This window comes from Nerophis ophidion, linkage group LG03, assembly GCF_033978795.1.
Source record: "Nerophis ophidion isolate RoL-2023_Sa linkage group LG03, RoL_Noph_v1.0, whole genome shotgun sequence".
Classification (NCBI taxonomy): Eukaryota; Metazoa; Chordata; class Actinopteri; order Syngnathiformes; family Syngnathidae; genus Nerophis; species Nerophis ophidion.
The window spans coordinates 5839424-5859008 of NC_084613.1; the positions used below are offsets into that span (position 1 = coordinate 5839424).

At 40.5% G+C, this 19585-nt stretch overlaps 1 protein-coding gene across 2 annotated transcripts in view; it reads right to left on the reverse strand.

Moving 5' to 3' along the window:
- The window catches only part of cdk19 (cyclin dependent kinase 19), an 85490-nt gene that overhangs the window by 8633 nt on the left and 57272 nt on the right, over positions 1-19585 (reverse strand). For both annotated transcript variants that reach the window (XM_061894107.1, XM_061894105.1), the window contains 6 exons: positions 14917-15048; positions 8975-9118; positions 6409-6478; positions 6250-6322; positions 2902-2999; positions 1114-1192 (listed from right to left, as the gene is read on the reverse strand). In XM_061894107.1, the coding sequence (XP_061750091.1) occupies positions 1114-1192; positions 2902-2999; positions 6250-6322; positions 6409-6478; positions 8975-9118; positions 14917-15048 (596 nt within the window). The remainder of the gene's footprint in view (positions 1-1113; positions 1193-2901; positions 3000-6249; positions 6323-6408; positions 6479-8974; positions 9119-14916; positions 15049-19585) is intronic.

The following is a 19585-nucleotide window of genomic DNA, read 5'->3' on the forward strand; positions in this document are numbered from 1 at the left end:
TTAGCCGCCATATGGATCACTAGCGCCCTCTACCACCAGGAGGCGGGAGTCATTTAAAGACTCATATTTGACACACGCAGCTACGGTATATTAATAAAACATATCTGCTTATTGTTCTTTTTAGCATATTCAATAGCTTGGACCTTAAATCCTACTGAATAGCTCTTAATCTTCTTCCCTTTATGCGACTTCAAATGATTGAAATCAGCCTCCTCCATTTTGGAAAATGATGACAGGTGAAGTGTCACTCGTGACGTGACGAGTTTGACCCGGTGGAAATTCCAGGCAGGCGAATAATATATACCCGGCAGCAATTCAAGGAAATACGGTATATATATATATGTTCGTTTTTTTCTTAACGTGTGGTACCCACTTTAGCCGCCCGATGGATCACTAGCGCCCTCTACCACCAGGAGGCGGGAGTCGTTTAATGACTCATATTTGACACACGCAACTACGGTATATTAGTAAAACATATCTGCTTACTGTTCTTTTTAGCATGTTCAATAGCTTGGACCTTAAATCCTACTGAATAGCTCTTAATCTTCTTCCCTTTATGCGACTTCAAATGATTGAAATCAGCCTCCTCCATTTTGGAAAATGATGACAGGTGAAGTGTCACTCGTGACGTGACGAGTTTGACCCGGTGGAAATTCTAGACATGCGCTAGTAAAAATAATATTTGGCGAAACAAGTTTGACCCGGCAGTAATTCTAGGCATGCGCATAATTCAGGGAAATATGGTAAATATATATACATATATATTCCCCCCCCCCCCCCCCCTTTTTTTTCTTAATGTGTAGTACCCACTTTAGCCGCCAGATGGCAGGAGAGAGTTGAAAATCTTATAATGCGTCTTTTTGGCAATTCCAACTTTGACTACAGTGTCAGTTGCTATGTAGAGCGGCACTTTCTATTATCTTCAGCAGATTTCATTGCACAACAATTAAGTCTCCTCTTCCTCTCACACGAGATCCACCCAGGAATGAGCCAAAATTAATCCCTTCACCTGTCCCCCACTCCTACAACATGATGGTTGACATCCACACCAATGTGTCGGTAAAACTGTCCAGGCTGATGAGAAGAAGGAAGATTGTCGATGTGAAGAATTACCTTTTCGGTTTTCTCCTCGGGTTCGTCTTCATTGAGAAACTCTCTCTTTGGGTATGGGATCTGGCACCCGGCAAACACACTGCAGGTGCAAAAGACAGATAAGGCTCTGTTTTTCACAAGTACTGTACAACCACAATTAAATCAAAATGACAAGAAATGCATGCAAACCCCGAAAGCAGTGAAGTTGTCACTTTGTGTAAATGCTAAATAAAAAGAGAAAACAAGAAATAATTTTCAACTTATATTCAATTGAATATTGAAGACTAGATATTTCATGTTCACACTGACACACTTTGGTATTTGTCGCAAATATTAGCTCATTTGGAAAATGTATGCCTGCTACATGTTTAGTTTTTTTTAAAAAGCTGGCACAAGTGGCAAAAAAGAGTGAGAAAGTTGAGGGATGCTTATCAAAAACTTGTTTGGAACAGGCTAATTGGGAACAGGTGGGTGCCGTGATTGGATATAAAAAGCAGCTTCCATGAAATGCTCACTCGTTCACAAACAAGGACGGGGGCGAGGGTCACCACTTTGTCAACAAATGCCTGAGGAAATTGTTTAAAAACCACATTTCTCAAGCAGTTATTGCAAGGAATTTAGGGATTTCACCATCTACGCTCCGTAATATCATCAAAAGGTTGAGATAATGCGGAGAAATCGCTGCACGTAAGCCATGATATTACGCACCTTCGCTCCCATAGGCGCCACTGCATCAGTGTGTAAAGGATATCACCACAGGAGCACTTTAGAAAAGCACTGTCAGTAACTACAGTTGGTTCGCAACACCTGTAAGTGCAAGTTAAAACTCTACTACGAGCGTGGCCGTGCGCAACCCGAAGGGTCACCTGGTTCAACCCCCACCTAGTACCGACCTCGTCACGTCCGTTGTGTCCTTGAGCCAGACACTTCACCCTTGCTCCTGATGGGTGCTGGTTAGCGCCTTGCATGGCAGCTCCCTCCATTAGTGTGTGAATGCGTGTGTGAATGTGGAAGTAGTGTCAAAGCGCTTTGAGTACCTTGAAGGTAGAAAAGCGCTATATAAGTACAACCCATTTATCATTTATTTATTTACTATGCAAAAGCTAAAGCCATTTATCAACAACACCCAGAAATCTAAGATGGACTGATGCAGAGTGGAAAAGTCTTCTGTCCTCTGAGGATTCCACATTTCAAATTGTTTTTGGAAACTGTGGACGTCGTGTCCTCCGGACCAAAGAGGAAAAGAACCATCCGGATTGTTCTAGGGTGAAAGTGTAAAGGTCAGCATGTGTGATGGTATGGGGGTGTATTAGTGACCAAGGCATGGGTAACTTACACATCTGTGAAGGCACCATTAATGCTGAAAGGTACATACAGCTTTTGGAGCAACATATGTAGTTATCATGGACGCCCCTGCTTATTTCAGCAAGACAACGCCAAGAGTGCGGGTACTAGACCGGCCTGCCTGTAGTCCAGACATTGAAAATGTGTGACGGCTAAAATTTGAGGCGGTGTACATCAAGCAAGAACGGGAAAGAATTCCACTTGAAAAATGTGTCTCCTCAGTTCCCAAAACCTTTACTGAGTGTTGTTAAAAGGAAAGGCCATGTAACACACTGGTAAATGCTGCCATTCAATTCTAACTTCATGATTATTTGCAAAAAAAAATACCAAAGTTTCTCAGCGTGAAGATGAAATATCTTGTCAATAGAATATAAGTTGAAAATTATTTGTTGTATTCTCTTTTCATTTAGCATTTACACGAGGTCCTCCAGACTAAGAAAGAGTCCGATACTGATAAAGTCTCACTCAGTGGTTGGTAAGGGGTCCTCCAGGAAGTAAGGGTCCTGCAGAGATTGTTCTGACGTGAGTCTTTTAGTGGGGTCCATGGTGAGTAGTTTCTGCAGCTGCAGCCAAAACCAAAACAACAACAAAAAAACGTTAAAAGTATCTTTTTCTCTTCTTCTTTTTAATATCTGCATGAATGAAACATAAACTGGACGACTCTGCTTGAGTCATAACTTATTTACTTGAAATTTGGACTACAAAACTTGTCCAGGGTGTACCCTGCCTTCCGCGCGGATGAAGCTGGGATAGGCTCCAGCGACCCCGAAAGGGACAAGCGGTAGGAAATGGATGGATGGACTACAATACTACACAAATATTGTAGTTTCCTTAGCTTTTAAGTTGGGATCAGGCTTTCCAAAGGTGTTCTAAAACCTGGGATTTTCATGCAACTCACATAAGGAACAACGGGACAAGCGGTAGAAAATGGATGGATGGATGGTTAGATCAGTAGATTTTGGGCCAGATCCGGATCATTCCTTACACTGTTCAATGTGTGTGTGTGTGTGTGTGTTCTCTTGTATTTCTAGCCTTCTTGAGACCTAAAAAGGAAAAGTATCTTCCATATGAGGAGGTGATGAAATCAAAATGTGTGTAAAAATGTAAAGGGCTAACCCTTTGGTCAACATATGAAATAACAAGTGTGTGTAAGAATGTAAAGGGCTCCCCTTTGGGTAACATGAAATAACAAGTGTGTGTAAAAATGTGAAGTGCTCCCCCTCTGGTCAACATATGAAATAACAAGTGTGTGTAAGAATGTAAAGGGCTCCCCTTCTGGTCAACATATGAAATAACAAGTGTGTGTAAGAATGTAAAGTGCTCCCCCTCTGGTCAACATATGAAATAACAAGTGTGTGTAAGAATGCAAAGTGCTCCCCTCTGGTTAACATATGAAATAACAAGTGTGTGTAAAAATGTAAAGGGCTCCCCTTCTGGTCAACATATGAAATAACAAGTGTGTGTAAGAATGTAAAGGGCTCCCCTTCTGGTCAACATATGAAATAACAAGCGTGTGTAAAAATGTAAAGGACTCCCCTTCTGGTCAACATATGAAATAACAAGTGTGTGTAAGAATGTAACGTGCTCCCCTTCTGGTCAACATATGAAAAAACAAGTGTGTGTAAGAATGTAACGTGCTCCCCTTCTGGTCAACATATGAAATAACTAGTGTGTGTAAAAATGTAAAGTGCTCCCCTTCTGGTCAACGTATGAAATAACAAGTGTCTGCAAGAAATTGAAATGCGCCCTCTTTGGCCAAATTTAATTAAATTATTACAGAGACATAATGTAATAATGTGAAGTATATAATGAAGATTAAAAAACAATTGCAAACTAAAAGTAAAAAAATTTAAAATGAACTAAAAGCAGTCGACTTTTTTCTTGTAAAATTGAGAACCATTTTTCCTATTCCTTCTGTTTCTGTAATATCGCAATATTTTCTAGTAAGATTATTACTTCATGTATGTAAATATGACTTTAATCCAAAATGGTGATATCTGTCAAATAAAATTCCAACTTTTGTCACATTATTTGTTGTTGTTCTTGTAAAACAGTGAAATTTTTTGAGTAAAATGATGACTTTTGTCATAATTTTGCCGTGTAAAATTCTGATTATATTATAATATTACCAACATTCCAAAGTTTTTTTATAAAATTGTGACTTTTGTCGAGTGAAATTACGACTCTTTTCATAAAATTGCCGACATTTCAAGCTTTTCTGGTAAAATTCCAACTTTTATCATAATATTGCACAACTGTTCCGTTTTTCTCGTAAAATTTTGACCTGCGTCGAGTAAAATGCCGACTTTTCTGTTACGATCCCCAGCCCGGATCTTTTGTTATGTGGACTTTTGACTTTATTTGTGCACTTCCTGGTTTATTCTGTCACCATGGTTACCTATAAGTTTCACCTATTCCTTGCTTTTGACGCACACCTGTTGTAAATTACTGTACCTTATTTAAGCCTGCCCGTTTCCGTTGTTTCGAACTCGCATCCTAGCTTTTGTTGCACGAAGCTGTTTCCGTATTCTCACGCTCTCACGCTAGTTCTGTTGGTTTTGCCTTTTCGGCCGAGTGCATATTTTTTGTTATTTCCCTAGCTTCCATGCTAGCGTTTTTGGTTCTTTTCTAGCTCACATGCTAGTTCGGTTTGTTTTGACTAAGTCTGTGTTATTCGTTTAATAAATAAATCATTTGTGACCTTTACACTGTGTCCGAGAAGCACCATCGCCACCATGCCCAGCAAACGTCACATTTTATTATATCCGTCCATCCATTTTCTACCGCTTATTCCCATTTTATTATAATACTGTCAAAATTCTAAGTTTTTCTTGTGAAATTGTGACCTTTTTCTTGTAAAATTCCAACTAATTTTTCACAACAAGCTTTTTTATATTTGCATAGTATGTCTATTATTAGTCTACAGATTAATATTATACAGGATTTACAACCTTATACTTTTGAAGCTAAGTATACGTCTTCTTTATTCCCATTTTATTATAACACTGTCAAAATTCTAAGTTTTTCTTGTGAAATTGTGACCTTTTTCTTGTAAAATTCCAACTAATTTTTCACTACAAGCTTTTTTATATTTGCATAGTATGTCTATTATTAGTCTACAGATTAATATTATACAGGATTTACAACCTTATACTTTTGAAGCTAAATATACGTCTTCTTTATTCCCATTTTATTATAATACTGTCAAAATTCTAAGTTTTTCTTGTGAAATTGTGACCTTTTTCTTGTAAAATTCCAACTAATTTTTCACAACAAGCTTATTTATATTTGCATAGTATGTCTATTATTAATCTACAGATTAATAATATACAGGATTTACAACCTTATACTTTTGAAGCTAAATATACGTCGGCTTTATAGAAGCCGGCACGAAGGAAAAAGGATACATTGGAGCAGACGGAAGCCGGGGAAGTGAGATGAAAGTGTCTTTGACACTATAAATATGAAATTCGGAGCCAAGCTATTTGGACATAAATGGAGTGCTTACCCAAAATCCACAGGAAATGTCCCTGGCCAGCTGGACCAGACGAACAACTGTCCAGTTATTTCACATACTTCACAACTGATTATATTTTGGGGATGATCCGGATGACCGTCTGGATTCAATATTTATTTTTACTATTGGGAAATAAGGCCGAAAAGAGGTCTCAGAGTGTTTTTTTTAGTTGGCAACATAGTCAAAAAATAGCAGAAAATGACAGCAGGTGAGCTGTTAAATAAGAGTATCAAATCTTTTAGAATAAATAAAATAAAAATAAAAACTGCTGAGGGTTCTACTGATGGTTTACTCACCAACATAAAGACTTTGCTGTCTGGTTTGACTTTATGTTTGTCCATGTATTTGATCAAGCTGCTGTTTGCATAGCTGTAAAAAAAAAAAAGAAGTAAAGTCAATAAAAAGAAGTGTATTTTAAGCAGTGTTTGAACTATTGTCGTTCAGCTTCCGCTCACGTTGTTCTCCTGAAGTCTTTCTGCAGAGTTGGATATTCTGGCATCTTCCGAATGTCTTCCCAGTCTTTATCTGCGCTCCCACAAACACAAATTATGTTAATCGCACTAATGCCAAGAGAGAAAAATGCAGATTAAGGTGACTAAAAAGCTTAATTTTAATGTCGAAGAAGAGGAGTCCAACTTGTATGTTCTTTGTTCAACTGTGACATCATGTGACTGAGCTATGACACACCTATTTGTGCGGTTGTTGTCGGCAGCAGGTGAGGCACGAACATGTGAGTCGAGGAGGACATGTTGGGACAAAAAGGCGTACAGGTGTACTTACCTGTGAGGCCTGCTGGAATTGCTGTGTGTTGACTCATTCTCACAGGAGGATAAAGTCATTATGTTTTTTTTAAACTGATTTGTGAATGAATCACTGTTCTCATTTGTAATGGTTCTGAATCGATTAAAAAAATTGAGAAGTCGATTAACAAATAATAAATATATATATATATATATATATATGTATGTCTGTATATATATATATATGTATATACAGATACACATATATATGTGTATATATTTATAGACATATATATGCATACATATGTACATATATACATACATATATAAGTACATATATATGTATGTATTTATATACATACAGTATAAATATACACATATAAATACACACACATGTATATATATGTATATATATATATATACATACATATATATGTATATATCCACACATACAAATATATGTACATATACATATGTACAAACCCCGTTTCCATATGAGTTGGGAAATTGTGTTGGATGTAAATATAAACAAAATACAATCCTTTTCAACCCATATTCAGTTGAATATGCTACAAAGACAACATATTTGATTTTTAAACTCATAAACTTTATTTATTTTTTGCAAATAATAGTTAACTTAGAAATTCATGGCTGCAACACGTGCCAAAGTAGTTGGGAAAGGGCATGTTCACCACTGTGTTACATCACCTTTTCTTTTAACAACACTCCAAAAAAAGTTTGGGGAACTGAGGAAACTAATTGTTGAAGCTTTGAAAGTGGAATTCTTTCCCGTTCTTGTTTTATGTAGAGCTTCAGTCCTTCAACAGTCCGGGGTCTCCGCTGTCCTATTTTACGCTTCTTAATGCGCCACACATTTTCCATGGGAGACAGGTCTGGACTGCAGGCCGGCCAGGAAAGTACCCGCACTCTTTTTTACAAAGCCACGCTGTTATAACACGTGCTGAATATGGCTTGGCATTGTCTTGCTGAAATAAGCAGGGGCGTCCATGAAGAAGACGGCACTAAGATGGCAGCATATGTTGCTCCAAAACCTGTATGGACCTTTCAGCATTAATGGTGCCTTCACAGATGTGTAAGTTACCCATGCCTTGGGCACTAATACACCCCCATACCATCACACATGCTGGCTTTTCAACTTTGCGTCGGTAACAGTCTGGATAGTTCGCTTCCCCTTTGGTCCGGATGACACAATGTCGAATATTTCCCAAAACAATTTGAAATGTGGACTCGTCAGACCACAGAACACTTTTCCACTTTGCATCAGTCCATCTTAGATGATCTCGGGCCCAGAGAAGCCGGCGGCGTTTCTGGATGTTGTTGATAAATAGCTTTGGCTTTGCATAGAAGTGCTTTAACTCGCACTTACAGATGTAGCGACCAACTGTATTTAGTGACAGTGGTTTTCTGAAGTGTTCCTGAGCCAATACGGTGATATCCTTTAGATATTGATATCGGTGTTGATACAATAACGTCTGAGGGATTGAAGGTCACGGTCATTCAATGCTGGTTTCCGGCCATGCCGCTTACGTGGAGTGATTTCTCCCGATTCTCTGAACATTTTGAGGATAATATGGAGCGTAGATGTTGAAATCCCTAAATTTCTTGCAATTGCAGTTTGAGAAACGTTGTTCTTAAACTGTTTGACTATTTGCTCATGCAGTTGTGGACAAAGGGGTGTACCTCGCCCCATCCTTTCTTGTGGAAGACTGAGCATTTTTTGGGGCAGCTGTTTTTATACCCAATCATGGCACCCACCTGTTCCCAATGAGCCTGCACACCTGTGGGATGTTCCAAATAAGTGTTTGATGAGCATTCCTCAACTTTATTAGCATTTATTGCCACCTTTCCCAAATTGTTTATCAGTTTGAACATCAAACATGTTGTCTTTGTAGCATATTCAACTGAATATGGGTTGAAAAGGATTTGCAAATCATTGTATTCTGTTTATATTTACATCGAACACAATTTCCCAACTCATATGGAAACGGGGTTTGTATACACACACACACACACACACACACACACACACATATATATATATATATAAATATATATATATATATATATATATATACATACATACATACATATATATATGTATATATATATATATATGTATATATATATATATATATATATATATGTATGTATGTATGTATGTATATATATATATATATACACACATATATATAGCGTGAATTCACTTATCGGGGTGGGGTCTGGAACCAATTAAAGGCGATAAATAAGGGGCGAGTGTGACCTGCAGGGAAGCCCATGACGCTGAAGATCCTGTCCAGCTGATCGTGATGGAAGGGGTTGCTGGTCTTGATGTCTTCCTGGCGACAGTGGAAGATTGGCTCTGACGTCAGCAGCTCAGCGAAGATGCAGCCGATGGCCCAGATATCTGGTGGAAACACAAACACACACCAGCTGGTCAAATGTAGAAAAAAAAAACAGGATTCGGTTGTGGGTGGATCTAAAACATTGATCATTTTCATGCCAGAACCAGTATCAGTTCTGGCATCAGATCAATATTTTGCAGTTATTTCCTGTTTGTTTGTAGATTCATCTGGTGCTTTTATATCATTACTTTGTTAATAAACAGGGACGTTTCTTAGATGAGTTCGGGCCCATTTATCAACAACACCCTCTGGGTGTTGTTGATAAATGCCTTTGGCTTTGCACCGTATAGTTTCAACTTGCACTTACAGATGTAGCGACCAACTCTAGTTACTGACAGTGGTTTTCTGAAGTCTTCCTGAGCCGATGTGGTGATATCCATTACACACCGATGAGTGATGGAAGGTGCGTAATATCATGGCTTACGTGCAGTGAATTCTCCACATTCTCTCAAACTTTTGATGATATTACGGAGCGTCGATGATGAAATCCCTAAATTCCTTGCAAAATGTTGTTCTTAAACAATTTGCTCGGGGCATTTGTTGACAAAGTAGTGACCTTCGCCCCCGTCCTTGTTTGTGAACGAGTGAGCATTTCATGGAAGCTGCTTTTATAGCCAATCACCTGTTCCCAATTAGCCTGTTCACCTGTGGGATGTTCCAAATAAGTCTTTGATGAGCATTCCTCAACTTTCTCACTCCTTTTTGCCACTTGTGCCAGCTTTTTTGAAACATGTTGCAAGCATCAAATTCCAAATGAGCTAATATTTAAATAAATGATAAATGGGTTGTACTTGTATAGCGCTTTTCTACCTTCAAGGTACTCAAAGCGCTTTGACACTACTTCCACATTTACCCATTCACACACACATTCACACACTGATGGAGGGAGCTGCCATGCAAGGCGCCAACCAGCACCAATCAGGAGCAAGGGTGAAGTGTCTTGCTCAGGACACAACGGACGTGACGAGGTTGGTTCTAGGTGGGATTTGAACCAGTGACCCTCGGGTTGCGCACGGCCACTCTTCCACTGCGCCACGCCGTCCCTGAAACTTGAAAATTTGCAAACAATAACAAAGTTTGTCAGTGTGAACATGAAATATCTTGTCTTTGCAGTCTATTCAAATGTTTAGAAGTGGAAAGGGATTTGCAAATCATTGTATTCTGTTTTTATTTACCATTTACACGACGGCGCGGTTAATTTATGTATTGTTCTTCGGGAACGGTCACACCGACAGAGACACTGAAAAGGTGTGTTATTGTTTGTGCAATGGTGCCATTTTTTTGGACAAGTTCCCTGACTGCAGGTGCGGCGGGTTAAAAATGTACTTCCTGTTTTTTTTTTTCCTTGGACCGGAAGTATAACCGTCCATAGGATTCTGCAGTTATACCTCCAAGCAACATCTGAAAGTTTTACAATATAACTACAACTACTTATGGGAGTGTTTTCCTGCATTTTTGGATTTAGCTTCTATGCTAACACGAGTCTGTTCGTATTATCAACTTACAAATGCATTCTTTTTGTATCGATTGAGTTTCGTAAACACACCAACAAGGCAGCGGGGAGTTTTATAAGTCTGATTAGCTGATTGGAGAGGGTCCATGCTTTGATCAGCAGAACATTTTCAACCTGCAGTGAGCCTTCAGCAGTTTTAAAGTGATTTAGAGGTAGACTCGATTGCTCCCATTAGCTGCCTTGCTAGCCACCGAGAAGGAGACCATTTTTTTACATGTTAAATGCGAAAAAACAACAACACAAACATTTTGTCTTCTAGTCTCTCATGAGGATGGTGAAATACCGAATCCAAATACCGAAAAAAGTGCAGTTCCCCGTTCATGCCTTTTAACCTTCGTCTTGTGTTAGGGTCGGCACCGACCCGTTTTAGTTTTTAAATGCATAAAAGAACTTATTTTTATGCATCAAGGCTTTTTGACTTTGTCAGAAACCTCTATTTCAACAAAATAAAACTTGTTTTTTTTGTTTCACTAAATTATAAAATGCTCTGGTTGAAATTATGACCTTGGTGTTGTTAGGGTCGGTTTCGACCCAGTTATAAAAATAAGACTATAAAGCACTCATGTGAGCTTTAGTGGATTCTCATTTTACCTTGTTATCCAGTACAAAAACAAACAAAATTTATGTGGTTCTTTTATGCATTTAAAAACTATACTGAATTGACATTTGAGGTCAATTCAGTATAGAGTTGTTACTATGTTAAAATTATTAAAATGAAAAAATAAATAAAACACATTTATTTAAGAGATGTGTTCTAATACCCCTCAGTAATGGTCAGGTAACACAACAATCTTTTTTTTATTCATACGATTCTCTTGAGGTTCGTTTTACCATTTTTTTCAATTGAAACCGAAGGGTATACTGACAAAAAAAAGGCCCAATGGCCCAAACCAAAAACATTAAAACCAATATTTTCATGGATAAGGAAACCTAACGAGGTAACCAAGAGATGAGAAACAAATTGGATGATAGATAATTGTTTTTAGTGTATTTTACAGCTGATTTAAGACATGGGTCAAAACCGACCCGTTAACATAAGAGATGGTAACAGAAAGCTAACACAAGAGGAAGGTTAATTTGGATTCCAATCATCTAAAATTCTTCATTGAGTCCAAAAAGAAACGTACACTACATTGCCAAAAGTATTTGGCCGCCCCTCCAAATGATGAGAATCAGGTGTCTTAAACACTCGGCCTGGTGTATCAAATCAAGCACTTCGGCATGGAGACTGTTTCTACAAACATTTGTGAAAAAAATTGGCCGTTCTCAGTGATTTCCAGCGTAGAACTGTCATAGGATGCAAAAAACCCAGTCCTGAAATTTCCTCGCTCCTAAGCGTTCCAAAGTCAATTTTATTCTAAGAAAAGTGGAGAGTTTGGGAACAACAGCAACTCAGCCCCCAAGTGGTAGGCTACGTAAACTGACAGAGAGGTCGGCATAGTGCACAGTCACTTGCTACACAGCTCCAAACTTTATTTCACCTTCCAATTAGCCCACGTACAGTACGCAGAGAGCTTCGTGGAATGCAGTGGTGTAAAGGACATCACCACTGGACTCTAGAGTAGCGGAGACGCCTTTTCTGGACTGATGAATCACTTTTCCATCTGGCAATCCGATGAACCAGTCGGAGGTTGCCAGGAGAATGCTACATTTCAGACTGCATTGTCAAATTTGGTGGAGGAGGAATTATGGTGTGTTTTTTTTTTTTTTTTTTAGGAGTTGGCCTTGGCCCCTTAGTTCCAGCGAAAGGAACTTTGAATGCTCCAGGATAGCCCAAAAAATGTCGGACCATTCCACGAGATGGTATCTTCAAGTTCTTATGTGAGGCAGCATCAGGACTAGCCTCATTCAAAGCCAGCATGAAGCAGGAAGGAATGTCGGAGGGTGTTCAAACATGTGACTTAACCGCATGAATGTGGAAGTGATGAAGTTGGAGGGAAGTAAGGCGGCGAAATGTTCATGTTGAGTCACGTCCGAGACCATTTTGGTGTCTTCTACACACACTCTTTTCCTATATGGGGGTGGGCAGCTCAGGAATGCAATAGGAATGTAAACCCAAATTCCTCTTGTCAGGTGATAAAAATCACCTTGTCAAAAGTACAAACCCCGTTTCCATATGAGTTGGGAAATTGTGTTCGATGTAAATATAAACGGAATACAAATATTTGCAAATTTGCATATTCAGTTGAATATGCTACAAAGACAACATGTTTGATGTCCAAACTGATAAGCTTTATTTTTTATTGCAAATAATAATTCACTTGGAATTTCATGGCTGCAACACGTGCCAAAGTAGTTGGGAAAGGGCATGTTCACCACGGTGTTACATCACCTTTTCTTTTAACAACACTCAATAAACGTTTGGGAACTGAGGAAACTAATTGTTGAAGCTTTGAAAGTGGAATTCTTTCCCATTCTTGTTTTATGTAGAGCTTCAGTCCTTCAACAGTCCGCTGTCGTATTTTACGCTTCATAATGCGCCACACATTTTCCATGGGAGACAGGTCTGGACTGCAGGCGGGCCAGGAAAGTACCCGCACTCTTTTACTACGAAGTCACGCTGTTGTAACTCTTGTCTTGCTGAAATAAGCAGGGGCGTCCATGATAACGTTGCTTGGATGACAAAATATGTTGCTCCAAAACCTGTATGGACCTTTCAGCATTAATGGTGCCTTCACAGATGTGTAAGTTACCCATGCCTTGGGCACTAATACACCCCCATACCATCACACATGCTGGCTTTTCAACTTTGCGCCTAAAACAATCAAAATGGTTATTTTCTTCTTTGTTCCGGAGGACACCACGTCCACAGTTTCCAAATATAATTTGAAATGTGGACTCGTCAGACCACAGAACACTTTTCCACTTTGCATCAGTCCATCTTAGATGAACTCGGGCTCAGTCAAGCCGGCGGCGTTTCAGGATCCATCCATCCATCCATTTTCTACCGCTTATTTCCTTTTGGGGTCGCTGGCGCCTATCTCAGCTACAATCGGGCGGAAGGCGGCGTACACCCTGGACAAGTCGCCACCTCATCGCAGGGCCAACACAGATAGACAGACAACATTCACACTCACATTCACACACTAGGGCCATTTTGGGGCGGTATAGCTCGGTTGGTAGAGTGGCCGTGCCGGCAACTTGAGGGTTGCAGGTTCGATTCCCGCATCCGCCATCCTAGTCGCTGCCGTTGTGTCCTTGGGCAAGACACTTTACCCACCTGCTCCCAGTGCCACACTGGTTTAAATGTAACTTAGATATTGGGTTTCACTATGTAAAGCGCTTTGAGTCACTAGAGAAAAAAGCGCTATATAAATATAATTCACATTTTAGTGTTGCCAATCAACCTATCCCCAGGTGCATATCTTTGGAAGTGGGAGGAAGCCGGAGTACCCGGAGGGAACCCACGCATTCACGGGGAGAACATGCAAACTCCACACAGAAAGATCCCGAGCCTGGGATTGAACCCAGGACTGCAGGACCTTCGTATTGTGAGGCAGACGCACTAACCCCTCTGCCACCGTGAAGCCGCGTTTCAGAATATTGTTGTTAAATGGGTTTTGCTTTGCATAGCAGAGTTTTAACTTGCACTTACAGATGTAGCGACCAACTATAGTTACTGACAGTGGTTTTATGAAGTGTTCCTGAGCCCATGTGGTGATATCCTTTACACGCTGATGTCGGTTTTTGAAGCAGTACAACCTGAGGGATCAAAAGTCCGTGATATAATCGCTTACGTGCAGTGATTTCTCCAGATTCTCTGAACTTTTTGATGATTTTACGGACCGTAGATGGTAAAATCCCTAAATTCCTTGCAATAGCTCGTTGAGAAATGTTGTTCTAAAACTGTTCGACAATTTGCTCACAAATTGGTGACCCTCACCCCATCCTTGTTTGGGAATGACTTAGCATTTCATGGGAAGCTGCTTTTATACCCAATCATGGCACCCACCTGTTCCCAATTAGCCTGCACACCTGTGGGATGTTCCAAATAAGCGTTTGATGAGCATTCCTCAACTTTATCAGTATTTATTGTCACTTTTCCCAACTTCTTTGTCACATGTTGCAGGCATCAAATTCTAAAGTTGATGATTATTTGCCAAAAATAAATGTTTATTAGTTTGAACATCAAATATCTTGTCTTTGTAGCGAATTCAATTGGAAATGGGTTGAAAATGATTTGCAAATCATTGTATTCCGTTTATATTTACATCGAACACAATTTCCCAACTCATACGGAAACGGGGTTTGCATACAGACGTCGCTCTTACCCAGTACCCAACTCACCAATAGCTTTGGTGTAATGCCGGGCCCCCAGCAGGAGCTCGGGGGCCCTGTACCAGAAGGTCACCACCACAGGATCCAGATCGGCCAGTGGCTTGAGGGGAGAGTTGAAGAGTCTTGCGAAGCCCATGTCCGCTACGTGAGAGGAGACAAACAGTAGCAAGACATGGAATTAGGGAGTTGTACAGTATTCATGTGGCACTAAGTGGCCCCTGCTTCATGTCGGGGGGGCCTCAGCTTCCTCATGTCCTTACAGACATACATAGTGTGTTGAAGGTAAGCAGTGTTTACCCAACTCTGACATTGGGTACGGATCACAACATCACAGGGCACACCTTTCAACAGTAACCATAAAACCGGTTCATACTTTGTTATTTTATGAAACTAACTTCTGCATCTATCTTAGTCATGTCTCCACATGCTCACATGTTTACAATAACCTGTTCTCTCACACCTCTCCAATAGTTCTACTAAAATGTCCAGGCTGCGTACTTTAACTAAATGAAGACATGATACCAGTTAGTCGTGTTTGATTGATTGGTTGATTGATTGATTGAAACTTTTATTAGTACATTGCACAGTACAGTGGGGGCAAAAAAGTATTTAGTCCGCCAGCGATTGTGCAAGTTCTCCCACTTCAAAGGATGAAAGAGGTCTGTCATTTTCATCATAGGTACACTTCAACTGTGAGAGACAGAATGTGGAGAAAAAATCCAGGAATTCACATTGTAGGAATTTTAAAGAATTTATTTGTAAATTGAAGTGAAGTGAATTATATTTATATAGCGCTTTTCTCTAGTGACTCAAAGCGCTTTACATAGTGAAACCCAATATCCAAGTTACATTTAAACAAGTGTGGGTGGCACTGGGAGCAGGTGGGTAAAGTGTCTTGCCCAACGGCAGTGACTAGGATGGCGGAAGCGGGAATTGAACCCCCCAACCCTCAAGTTGCTGGCACGGCCACTCTACCAACCGAGGTATGCCGCCGTGGAACATAAGTATTCGATCAACCATTCAAAGCTCTCACTGATGGAAGGAGGTTTTGGCTCCAAATCTCACGATACATGGCCCCATTCATTCTTTCCTTAGCACGGATCAATCGTCCTGTCCCCTTAGCGGAAAAACAGCCCCAAAGCATGATGTTTCCCCCCCGATGCTTCACAGTAGGGATGGTGTTCTTGGGATGCAACTCAGTATTCTTCTTCCTCCAAACACGACCAGTTGAGTTTATACCAAAAAGTTCTATTTTGGTTTCATCTGACCACATGACATTCTCCCATGTGCTCTCTGGCAAACTTCAGACGGGCCTGAACAGGCACTGGCTTAAGCAGGGGGACACGTCTGGCACTGCAGGATTTAATTCCCTGTCGGCGTAGTGTGTTACTGATGGTAAACTTTGTTACTTGGGATTGATTTATTGATTGATTGATACTTTTATTAGTAGATTGCACAGTTCAGTACATATTCCGTACAATTGACCACTAAATGGTAACACCCCAATAAGTTTTTCAACTTGTTTAAGTCGGGGTCCACGTTAATCAATTCATGTTTTCCTGCTGGCTCCGCTGTGAACGGGACTCTCCGCTTTGGACTGGACTCTCGCGACTGTGTTGGATCCATTATGGATTTAACTTTCACAGTATCATGTTAGACCCGCTCGACATCCATTGCTTTCGTCCTCTCCAAGGTTTCTCATAGTCGTCATTATCACCGACGTCCCACTGGGTGTGAGTTTTCCTTGCCCTTATGTGGGCCTACCGAGGATGTCGTAGTGGTTTGTGCAGCCCTTTGAGACACTAGTGATTCAGGGCTATATAAGTAAACATTGATTGATTGACTTTGGTCCCAGCTCTTTGCAGGTCATTCACCAGGTCCCCCTTTGTGGTTCTGGGATTTTTGCTCCTCGTTCTCATGATCATTTTGACCCCACGGGATGAGATCTTGCATGGAGCCCCAGATCGAGGGAGATTATCAGTGGTCTTGTATGTCTTCCATTTTCTGATAATTGCTCCCACAGTTGATTTTTTTCACACCAAGCTGCTTGCCTATTGTAGATTCACTCATTCAATCCAGGAATTCACATTGTACGAATTTTAAATAATTTATTTGTAAATTATGGTGGAAAATAAGTATTTGGTGACTCTGGCTCTCACAGACCTGTAACTTCTTCTTTAAGAAGCTCTTCTGTCCTCCACTCGTTACCTGTATTAATCGCACCTGTTTGAACTTGTTATCTGTATAAAAGACACCTGTCCACAGCCTCAAACGGTCAGACTCCAAACTCCACCAAAGAGCTGTCGAAGGACACCAGGAAAATAATTGAAGACCTGCACCAGACTGGGAAGAGTGAATCTACAATAGGCAAGCAGCTTGGTGTGAAAAAATCAACTGTGGGAGCAATTATCAGAAAATGGAAGACATACAAGACCACCGATAATCTCCCTCCATCTGGGATCCACGCAAGATCTCATCCCCTGGGGTCAAAAAGATAATGAGAACGGTGAGCAAAAATCCCAGAACCACATGGGTGGACCTGGTGAAAGACCGCCAGAGAGCTGGGACCAAAGTAACAAAGGTTACCATCAGTAACACACTAGGCCGACAGAAAATCAAATCCTGCAGTGCCAGACGTGTCCCCCCTGCTTAAGCCAGTGCATGTCCAGGCCCGTCTGAAGTTTGCCAGAGAGCACATGGGAGAATGTCATGTGGTCAACATAGAACTTTTTGGTATAAACTCAACTCGTCGTCTTTGGAGGAAGAAGAATACTGAGTTGCATCCCAAGAACACCATACCTACTGTGAAGCATGGGGGGGGGGTGGAAACATCATGCTTTGGGGCTGTTTTTCTGCTAAGGAGGACAGGACGATTGATCCGTGTTAAGGAAAGAATGAATGGGGCCATGTATCGTGAGATTTTGAGCCAAAACCTCCTTTGAATGGTTGACCAAATACTTATTTTCCACAAATAAATTCTTTAAAATTCCTACAATGTGAAATCCTGGATTTTTTTTCCCACATTCTGTCTCTCACAGTTGAAGTGTACCTATGATGAAAATTACAGATCTCTGTCATCCTTTGAACTTGCACAATCGCTGGCTGACTAAATACCTTTTTTGCCCCACTGTATGTGGTAAGGGTGGTTCTTTGGTCAAAATATTGCATAGATTTTCTCACCGTATCAAAACGATACTTCTTTGGATCTTGGTGGAAAGACCGGATTGGTGTAAAACAAAGAGAGCAGCAATGACCCGAGGTTGTTGTTAGGAGTGTACTCCCAAATGTTTAAAGTCTTTGATGTAACTCAGACCTTTATTAAAAAACACACAACCAATTTGCTGAGAATGCAAGCTTCTCCACACACACACACACACACACACACACACACACACACACACACACACACACACACACCGGTTGAGCAGGACCATCTGCATTCTGTCCCGCTGCTCCATGTTGAATTCTGCAAGTGGACCCTGTGGCCTACATAGTCCTGTCATGTCTTCACAGAAATTGGAACTATACCTAAATCACTCTCAGTGCCGAGAAAACAGGAAGGTCGTACGAACCCCGTTTCCACATGAGCTGGGAAATTGCGTTCGATGTAAATATAAACGGAATACAATGATTCGCAAATCCTTTTCAACCTATATGCAGTTGAATATGCTACAAAGACAACATATTTGATGTTCAAACTGACGAACAATTTAGGAAAGTTGGCAATAAATGCTAATAAAATTGAAGAATGCTCATCAAACACTTATGTGGAGCATCCCACAGGTGTGCAGGCTCATTGGGAACAGGTGGGTGCCATGATTGGGTATAAAAACAGCTTCCCAAAAAATGCTCAAGTCTTTCACAAGAAAGGATGGGGCGAGGTACACCCCTTTGTCCACGACTGCGTGAGCAAATAGTCAAACAGTTTAAGAACAACCTTTCTCAAAGTGCAATTGCAAGAAATTTAGGGATTTCAACATCTACGCTCCATAATATCATCAAAAGGTTCAGAGAATGTGGAGAAATCACTCCACATAAGCGGCATTGAATGACCATGACCTTCGATCCCTCAGACGGCACTGTATCAACACCGATATCAATCTCTAAAGGATATCACCACATGGGCTCAGGAACACTTCAGAAAACCACTATCACTAAATACAGTTGGTCGCTACATCTGTAAGTGCGAGTCAAAGCTCTCTTATGCAAAACGATAGCCATTTATCAACAACATCCAGAAACACCGCCGGCTTCTCTGGGCCTGAGATCATCTAGGATGGACTGATGCAAAGTGGAAAAGTGTTCTGTGGTCTGACGAGTCCACTTTTCAAATTGTTTTTGGAAATATTCGACATCGTGGGGAAGCGAACCATCCGGACTGTTTTCGACGCAAAGTTGAAAAGCCAGCATGTGTGATGGTATGTGGGTGTATTAGTGCCCAAGGCATGGGTAACTTACACATCTGTGAAGGCACCATTAATGCTGAAAGGTCCATACAGGTTTTGGAACAACATATGTTGTCATCCAAGCAACGTTATCATGGACGCCCCTGCTTATTTCAGCAAAAGTGAAGTGAATTATATTTATATAGCGCTTTTCTCTAGTGACTCAAAGCGCTTTACATAGTGAAACCCAATATTTAAGTTACATTTAAACCAGTGTGGGTGGCACTGGGAGC